Source organism: Centruroides vittatus, unplaced genomic scaffold, assembly GCF_030686945.1.
Source record: "Centruroides vittatus isolate TY-2023 unplaced genomic scaffold, ASM3068694v2 scaffold_654, whole genome shotgun sequence".
In the NCBI taxonomy this organism is placed as follows: domain Eukaryota; kingdom Metazoa; phylum Arthropoda; class Arachnida; order Scorpiones; family Buthidae; genus Centruroides; species Centruroides vittatus.
The window spans coordinates 827,999-837,646 of record NW_027122714.1 but is presented as its reverse complement, the minus strand read 5'-3'; the positions used below and the strand labels follow the sequence as shown (position 1 = coordinate 837,646).

The window sequence follows — 9,648 nt, the reverse complement described above, 5'->3', positions numbered from 1 at the left end:
GGAAAACGTCTACTAAAGACAATTTTAACGGCAAGCGACGCGACTCCCGATCGCGATTAGCGAGGCCGACTTAGCGGAGAGAGCGACGCGACTCCCTATCATGCTGCGCGATCGCTGGAAAAAAGTATGATAACTTTTTTTATTTTTCATCTCCGGTCCAAAAGTATAGTATCGTTTAACTCGTCTCGGTCTTTTGAGTTCAGATATATACCCAAAAACTCGAAATTCCATAGGTGGTAATCTATAGTATCCCCAAAAATATAAAAAATAGCTGAAAGACATCGGATCTACGTTTACAGGTCGCCTTCTATTCCTTTCATCTGACATAGACCCTTCCTGGGCAGGCTGATCATGTATACTCTTTCGCTGCTCGGATTATCATATTGATAAGAATCTGGAATACATGAAACATTGTAATATGAACAATTGTTTCGTAATTTATAGATTTTTATATTTTCTGAAACAAAATATTTCTTTTTTTTATCGTTTTTCGACGGTCATTTTTATACCAAATTTAGGACGAAGAATGACGTCAACTGATTCGAAAATCTTATCTCTGTGATCTAACGATTTCACTCGAAAATGTCGAATAACATTGGATAAAACTGTCTTCATCTCCCTCATCGCAAATCTTTGTCCTGAAGAAAGGTGAATACGTCAGAAACACAGTAAGGCGTTTGTCTCGTGACACAATTACTCACCTATGCAATTGCGTGGGCCGGCAGAAAACGGCACAAAGGCAAAGGGATGACGTTTCTCACAGTTTTCTGGTAGAAATCGATCCGGATCGAACACTTCGGGATTTTCGAAAACCGTTGGATTATGATGAATCCCATAAATGTTTATTACAAGGGATGATTTTGCCGGCAAGATATAATCACCTGAAAGAAATTTAATTGTTTTCAATGAAATTTATGCCGTTGCTGTAAAATGTATTTACTCTCAAATTGCGATACATACCTACTTTCATATTGGAAGGATTCTTTCTGAGTATGGCGGGAATCGGAGGATAGATCCTAATTGACTCCTGAAATTATTCCGATATTTCAAAATAGTTGCCGAGTATTTGATAACATAATTAACTTTTGTATTTTGAAACAGAATTAACAAAATATAGTCAGGTTGATGCTCTTTATATGCTTTCTGTTACGATACAAAAAGTTTGTATTAATATAAAAAAGGAAAAATGTGAAATGTATGTCATACGTATATAGGTATATGAGATACACGTTCACAATAGTAATATTTGCTTGCTTTTTGCAGTTCTGTAAACAAAAATAAATTATTGAGGACTAAAGGAAAAAGGCCAATAATGCGTCGGGCGCCAGTTATGTTCGCTACGCCACTGCTACGGCCTACACCATTATTAAGAAAAAGGAAGCAATAAAAGCAAACACTGATAAAGTTGTAGCAACTTTGCCTCCAGGAGATCGCATATCTTGTAGATGATGAAAAATTTCCTCCATTTCCTCCTGGTGTAAATAAATAAGAAGCAATTGGCTGGTGATATTATTTCTGATAGTATTATTTGTAAGTAAACCAGCTGCATACCCCCCACTAAGGCACAGAAAAATTCAATTTTCATTTTATTACACAAAATTTATTATTTTATATATTGCTCTCGTGTTTTAATTTATGATTTAAAACATGTAATTCTGTTATTTTTATCTTACATTATGCGTACTTGCAATTTACGTTTATCGAAATGTAGTATCGATAGTGTATATATAGTATAGTACTATATACGCTACATCGATACTATTTAGTGTTTGGGAACGGATTAATTCATTTTTTGTTATTTGTAATGGAGAAAATTGATTCGAAATTCGAAGAATTCAGAGTTAGAACTGCCTGGTGGATCGAATTAAATTCAAAATATGAGGCACCACTGTGCTAAAAATATTTACAATTCTTTTAAATAAGATTCAATTATTTAATTCTACAATGACACAATTTCCTTTAAAGTAAAGATTTAAACCAAGTTAAAGATTTTAAGATTTTTAATTTGATTAGCGGTGTCTGTTACACAAATACAGTATAATTATGAATGAAGTTTCTATTGAAACACAAGTTCTTTTCTTTCCAGTGAAAGTTCTTCATTACTAAGTTATATTAAAAATTGGTTATATTTATTTAAATAACAAATAAAAAGTAAAAGGTATTAAAATTTAAGCAAATTTCGCTTTGTTTATTACGAAGAATTAAACTAATATTTCTATGATTATTTAAATTAAGTTTTAAACATTTCGAAATTTAATATTCATAATATATTATTTTACTAAATATGTATCTGGTGGTAAAGATGAAATGGAGACATTTTGATTTTTTCTAGACACTAAAAGAAATGCTCTACAACGCTCGCATGCGAGCGTTGTAGAGCATTTCTTTTATAAGTAAACGAAGGATATTTCATAGGTGATACAAAGTTAAACCAAACTGTTGCAAACGTCAAAGGACCGATAGCGAAAAACATGGCGATAATCCGCGTATTTTGGACGTAATTATGACCGAGCCTTTTCCAACTGACGTCACTGTCACGAAAAGTTGCTACAGTAAATAAGTTTATTATTTGAACGCCAAGATCAAACAACTCCGTTCAAAACTTCAGACAGTCAGATACCGCCACGATAACGCGCCCAGCACATATAACAATGATGACCTCAGAGTTGCTAAACAGTGATTCATGCCAAATAATTGCCATGTACTTCGCGTCTTGAACAACGTTATTGCCAATATACAGTTCAATGGCAATACACCAAGTTCGAGCCTTTGATAAAAACAAAAAAAACAACAAAAAAAAACAAAAAAGTTATTCTAAGCCGACCGGATTAAAAGCTTGCAGCAAAGGTGGCGAGATAAATTATTATTGGTTGTAATTATTGTCTAATAGAATAAATTTCCATCTTTTTTGAGTTAATTATCAACAATGTATTTTAAATGTCTAAATTTCATCTTTCACCCTACTAGGCGTCCAAAAGTAAATTCTTACCTTGACAACACATTCTAAATATTTCATTTTTTTAAGCTCATCGGACGTAATAGATTTATTCATATCTTCAGCAAAAATGTCCTCCAGCTCCTGGTACACTTTCTCTTGTATATCGGGATGCAGTCCGAGCAGATAAAGGGTCCAACTAATTCCCATTGCAGTTGTGTCGTGCCCGTAAAAACACAATTTTTATACAACGCGAATCTCTCATTTCTAAGTTCGTAGAATGAAACTCATTTTACTGCGATCATGAAAGTGTCGACTTCTTCTCTGATATCCTCTTCGTTGAGACTTCCATCCGTTAAATGATGATAAAGTAGTAAATCTAGAAATGCTCTCTTCTTCTTCACTCCCATAACTTTCTTCTCTTCTTGAAAGTAGTCGATTGTTTGCATGTCTTTCAGTTCTTCGATCAGTTTCTGTTTCCTTTCTTTAATTACCTGAATTATTTCCATTTTTTAATTACATTAATGGTTTAAGAATAAAATAAAATAAACTTGCCTTTCTGTCAAATTCGTGAACGGTTTGAATGCCTTTGTAAAATTTTATTCCTAATGGACTCAAGTTGAAAATGGGACCGAACCAATACCAAGGCTTTTGCGATCCATTGAACAATTGCGGATGTTATACTGAATTATAAAACACAATGTGGTATATTATAAATGCTTCAAGTAACTGAAATATTTTTCATACTTTCAAAAATACTTTAAAATTTTAAGCTATTAAACAAAATTTCTTTTTTACACTTCGTAAAATAGTTTTGTCATTAGATTAATCATATTTAAAATACGAGAAAAAGAAATCATTTTAAAAAGTTGAATTTAGTTTACTCATTGTTACAGTTTTCATTTATAAATCTGTATTTTAACAAAAGTCGTGATAACGCTATGGGCGTATTGAAAATCTTAGCGCGCTGCCAGCACCTGTCAGCGCCTCCGTCCAAAATCTCAGGCAACTTCCGGTTACTGTCAAAGTGCTGCAAGCGTGTTTTTCTTTGCTCGGTACGCCAGCAAACAAGGTGGCAGCCACCATGACGCTCGTAAGAGCGTAAGAATTTTTCGTTGACAATTTTGAATTGTCCATGAACCCTGAATAAATTAAAATTCAATTAGTAGATTAATAGAATATTTTAATATACTAGTATATTTACGTAAGACATTACATACAGTAATTAATTTTAGTTGTTAAAGTGTAATCTTAAGATTGATTTACTTATTTGAAACTGCTACGAACATTTAAAAAATCATCATTCCTATTTTTCTTTTCGAAATATTCATTTCACATTAAGCTGTTTTCGGTAAATAAGTTCAAAAATAAATTTAACGTAACGTGGAAGTCCACATCGTTTGCCTTTTTTCTGTTCTTTTTTCCCGAAATTCCTGGCAGCCAGCGTAGAAAACGACGGCAGTTGCGTCACTTCCGGCAGCATCTCACTGTATTGATGCTGAGATCTTCAATACGCCCAACGATTTGAGGGTTAAGCAGGTGAAGGGAGGCAAAGTTTAAAATGTTAACTTTGTTTTGAGAAATATTAGTCCAATTCCTGAAAAATTAATGTTATTTTTCTTTCACTAGGATCATTAAGAATTTTTTTATAGTCTAGTCAGATTATTTCGCCCTTCGACACCAGCTTCATTTCTTGGGGGGTTTGGACGAATTGGAGAGTCTCTAACAAATACTTAATAATGAAAGGGTAACAATAAGAAATAATTTATTTCATACTTATCGCAAAACTATCTTATAGTCAGATAGTTAATGCTGTTATACTAATATGCTTAATTGCGTAGTTAAATGTAAATTCGTATTTAGAAAATATTTAGTGTATTTTCCCCTCATAGAATATTCAGTAAATGGAAACCGTTTGGTTTTTTCTTAGATCCACAGGACACATAATGCAATCTGTATTCCATGCGAAAGTATGTAATAGCAGAAAACTACGAGTAATTTGCAGTAGAATTCTATCCATGATATAAAAATCTTTTAGAGTCAGTTAAAATTACAAGGTCGTTTCTCATCTTTGATCCATTGTCACCTATTGCAGTTATGACTACTCGTAATAAAAAGCTCATAATATCATAAAGTAATCGATAGAGGTAAAGAAAAACCTAAATAATAAATACATGGGAATTAAAAAAATAGCTAGAAAATCCTTACAGTTATTCAGGGAACAAGTTATAAATAGATTTAAATGGAAGGGAATGCAGATTTGTCATTAACCGTTTTTTTAACTTACTCATCAACGGCAATGGCGTAATCAGTACTAGATCTGTCTTGAGTGTTGATTTGAACTCCCATTGCTGAATCTGTAAATAATAATAATACATCTATAGAATAACATATTGAATCACTACATCTTTCTTACTACGGTTGCCTGTTTTAACAGTAAGAAATTTCGAACATAATATGATCTAATTTCAAAAAGTACTAAGCAAAACAAAGGCTTCAGACAAACTAGAAACATTTTTCTTTCTTTTGATGATTACGAAGACGACAAGACATTCCAATGGATTAAGGCGTCAGCCTACCGCTCCGAGGTTTCGCAGTAGCATTCAGACTAGCAATCAGAACTTTTCATCGGCTTACGTTCAGAATATGTCGGCTCTTTGCCTCATTATTCTGCCTCCTGCTATTGACTGGGTGACCCCACGATGTGTATGATTAAAACAGGCCGTCTTATTCGCAGAATGAAAACGAAAACCAAAAATTTCGAAATGAAAAAATTGTGAATTTACAATAACATTTTCAATTTGTCGTGATGAAGAGAGAAGATAAAAAAACACACTCCCAACTGCTCGTTCATTTTTCGGAACATTTTCTAACCGTTTTCTTTATTCGAGCATCTTTCAAAACTAACTGAAATACCGAATAGTTGGCAACTTTTCTCGCATGTAAAGATTGGTTAATTGACCGTTACCTCCAATAATATCCAAAGCGCACAGACTAATGAGCTCGTCCATAAGAAATTCTTCATTTTCCTTTTTCTTCTTCAACTTTTCAATTAAGATGGTTGACTGATCGTTGAAAATCCGTTGAAAGTCTTCGAGAATTCGAAAGTGAAATGCTGGCGTTAATAATTTTCGACGGTGTCTCCACTTATCATTCGAACTGTTGCCATTGTAAACAAATAATCAATACTTTCATTTACCTGAAATATTCAATTACTTTGTTACCTTGTTAGAAGACCCGTTCCTAGCCATGGATGAAAAATATTATAAATCCAATCTTTGTTGACGGCAGTGTAACTCTTCAGTACTTCCTTTATAAAATAATAAATTGTTACGGTTACAAAACACTGAAACAGTATGTGATAAAGCAAATATACCTGAGCCATTTCGGGGTGAGATAATAAAATATAATTATAGCCGCCCCACGATAACTTCATTACTTTTTCTTCTAAGAATGCCAAACGTGCACTACTCAATATTTGAATAAAAACTAGAAAAATTATTTAATAAATAGAGCATTTACTTTTACTCGTCGTTATTCGAAAAGAAATTTATTAATAATAAACTTTATATCGTAGGATATAATTTAATACTTTGAAATTATACTTACACGTGCCACAAAGTTTTCGATAATCTTGCGCTTTTACTGGACAGAAAATCAGATTCCAAAGAATGGACCAACTGGGGAATTTCGGTATTTCGTTGCTGGATTTGTTTTTAATCTTTTTCTTCCAAATGTAGAGATCTGGGAGAAACATTGCAAATCCTTTAGCTAATTTACATTCATAGACACTTTCTATTTTGAATACGACCATCCATTTTCTCTGGCTTACATATTCGATGAGAAATTCGCTTTAATTTAACATAATTATGTATTATACTTCGGTTGATATTAGAGATCAAAATAGAAGGAAGGAGAAGGGGAGACGAAGAATATCGTTGAATAAAAATATAAAAATATGGGCTGGTGAGTTGATAAGAACAGTTAGAAACATAAAATCGTTTGTCGACGTGATCGCTGTATGCCAAATGGAAACAGCACTATAAGAGGAAGTTATTTTATATCCTTTAATTATTTCTCTCAAATTAATTTAGTTTTATATAAATAGGACGCTACTTTTATTATTCATATTGTACAATACATGCATAATGTATTATTCACATTTTACTACAGATAATCGTCGTTTTTCTTTTGCATTCTGCTCCAAAATTTATTTAAAAAATTAAAAGATCTGTCTAAAGTTTCTAACGGAAATTATACAAATCTGAAAGAACAGAATTATCTGAGATGTTTTATATTCTTAAATCTTTAATCGTTATCAATGAACATGCTGCCACGCTTCACTTAGCTGGTGTCTTCTGGAAGTTGAATAAATCGCTATATCAGAACTAAAAAATATGGATCGGTATATTAAACGGTTTACGAAACTGCAACGGAAAATGAATGGACTTTTATGACACTGTCGTAAAGTTTGGGAAGAAGAAAGAACGCTAAGAAATCTGAACACATTAACGAGATTATTATCGAAAGCTTCATATATCACCTATACCCAACAAGTAGGTACAGTACTTCTCAAACATCTCTCCCTGCAGTTCCTGATAACTTTATTATGTACTGCGACAAGTGACAATGAACAGCTGGTTTGAAGAATTCATTGACTAAAATATTGATCTAATGTCCTTATTCAAATGTATGAGCTTCAGTTTTTTCGTTTACAGCATTTTAATACTTTTGTCTGATTGTTGTATTCGTACAAAAGATGCAAATAAAAGCGAAGTAATCTAGTTGGAGTTTTCTTTGACGAATATTGTTTATACACTCGGGCTACCGTGTTTTTTGTATAGTGAAACTTGCTAAACTTCCTTCTTAATTTCCTCAATTCGAAATCAAATCAATACTTCACATAGAAACATTTAATATTTTATATATTATAACACCTATAATCTTTATGAATAAACCAATAAGAATTCGTTTACTCCTAACAGAAAAAACCTAATAATGCTTCACAAAATAATAATACAAAAATACTTTTTATTTAGATATGTCTCACATTCGTTGCAATCATTAAAAGAAAATTGTCAACTGAGCTTTATAAACTATAATTTTGAGCAGTGAAAATTGCAGTTAAATTTGTTTACTTCATTTTAATATTGGGTAAATTTTTCTTGGTTTAATATGTAACATAAGAAACCAATAAAAATTTAATTAATCAAAAAATGTTATTAAGTCCTTTTGTGTTAGATTAATGATATTTTCAAAAATTTACTTACCTCCACATGCAGACGATGAGGGATGATTTTTCTGTTGTTTTTTTCTGGGTCTCCATTTCTTTCGTAATGAATATATCACTAGAAGAAAAATAATAAGTAAACTTAAAAGAATTTGAAATGAAGTCGACAGAAACATGATTAATATTCTTCTTGCTCTGCAGTTTCTAAAGTGATACGTAATAATTCTCTACGTATATATATCTGTAAAACAATAAGCATCGAAAAATGCCAATTAGAATCAGAGTTTTTGTGACACGTGATCTACACTTTTCAATCTATGACATATAAAGTCGCCATATAATTAATCAACCGGATGTGCTGCCATGATTTTTTTCTACCGAGTCTATAATTTAACCTAGGATTTATACGTCAGTAAATCTATTTATATAATTCTAATTCAATTTTCGTAATGCTTCCTCGTTCAGCAGAAATATATATTAAGAAAAACCATTTCAAACAATTACGAAAGAATATAAAATTAAGTGAAATTATTGTTTATAATGACGAAACACGAAATACGTCACCACCCAAGATCACGTGAATACTCTATTTCCGCTACGTCAAACTAGTCTGACGAGTAACCGTTTAAATCTCTTTGTGTTTAAAAAGACAAAGAAAAATTTTCCTAACCGTTATATTTTAAAACTTTATATAATAAAATAAAAATTTCAGTTTAATAATACTTTACAATGAAAACATATTAAAATAAAAATGTATAAATGAATTTTGTACAAATAAAATTTTTAAAAAATTATAATATAGCTAAAAATGTGTAATTTATTTACTACTAATATCTACCGATTAATTAAATAAACTAATTATATATTATAATAAATCTAATATATATTTAAAGAATTTACGTAAATGTAAAAGCGTACGAAACTGGCAGCACTGTAGAGAGTTTGACAAACAAAAAGACCGTTAAAAAAAAAATGAAATTAAAATTCAAATAAAAATAATTTACGATAAATGTAATATACTAATATTTGCATATAAACAGGAATAAATAGTATACTATCAAATAGTACATTAATTAGACTTAAAATTATATTAATTGCATTCAAAAAACTCTTTTTTTTTTAACTCTTTCCGCCCTGTGGGCACTAAGAGGGCCTTTTTTTTTAGTAGGCCCATTATGGGTTCGGCCAGGCCCACAATGGGGCGACCGGGTGGTGAGGGACGGGGCCCGACATATCCGAACGGACCACCCCCCGAAAAATTCCTGGGGATTATTCGACCCGTTCGGATTCGATCCCGGGTTCCCCAGAGCGGTAGGCTGCCACCTTTACCGCTCGGCCATCCGGCCGTCTCAAAAAACTCTTATAAATGCCAATATATCAACTTTCTCACAAAAAAAAACAAATATATTACTTCTGGCATTCTAAAAGTTAAAAATATTAAATAATATAATACTTAGAAGAACTGATAGTCATATCTCTAGTA

At 31.9% G+C, this 9,648-nt stretch overlaps 1 protein-coding gene across 1 annotated transcript; it reads right to left on the bottom strand.

The window, feature by feature from the left end:
- Positions 1 to 311: 311 nt before the first annotated feature.
- On the bottom strand, positions 312 to 8,261 carry LOC136989556 (cytochrome P450 4C1-like). The gene is made up of 13 exons (XM_067287771.1): positions 8,206 to 8,261; positions 6,545 to 6,786; positions 6,312 to 6,424; positions 6,160 to 6,245; positions 5,904 to 6,094; positions 5,223 to 5,292; positions 3,550 to 3,618; positions 3,491 to 3,494; positions 3,238 to 3,429; positions 2,990 to 3,169; positions 961 to 1,027; positions 702 to 881; positions 312 to 638 (listed from the first exon to the last, which is right to left on the bottom strand). The coding sequence occupies exons 1-13, from the start codon at positions 8,259 to 8,261 to the stop codon at positions 481 to 483; spliced, it is 1,608 nt and encodes a 535-aa protein (XP_067143872.1). The 3' UTR covers positions 312 to 480.
- Between the last annotated feature and the right edge of the window lie 1,387 nt (positions 8,262 to 9,648).

Coding starts and splice junctions, on each gene's coding strand:
- LOC136989556 (XM_067287771.1), bottom strand. CDS start 8,261: ATGGAGACCCAGAAAAAAACAACAGAAAAATCATCCCTCATCGTCTGC. Junction 6,425..6,544: donor TCGAAAACTTTGTGGCACGT/GTAAGTATAATT, acceptor TAATTTTTCTAG/TTTTTATTCAAATATTGAGT. Junction 5,293..5,903: donor CGCTTTGGATATTATTGGAG/GTAACGGTCAAT, acceptor TATTATTTACAG/ATTCAGCAATGGGAGTTCAA.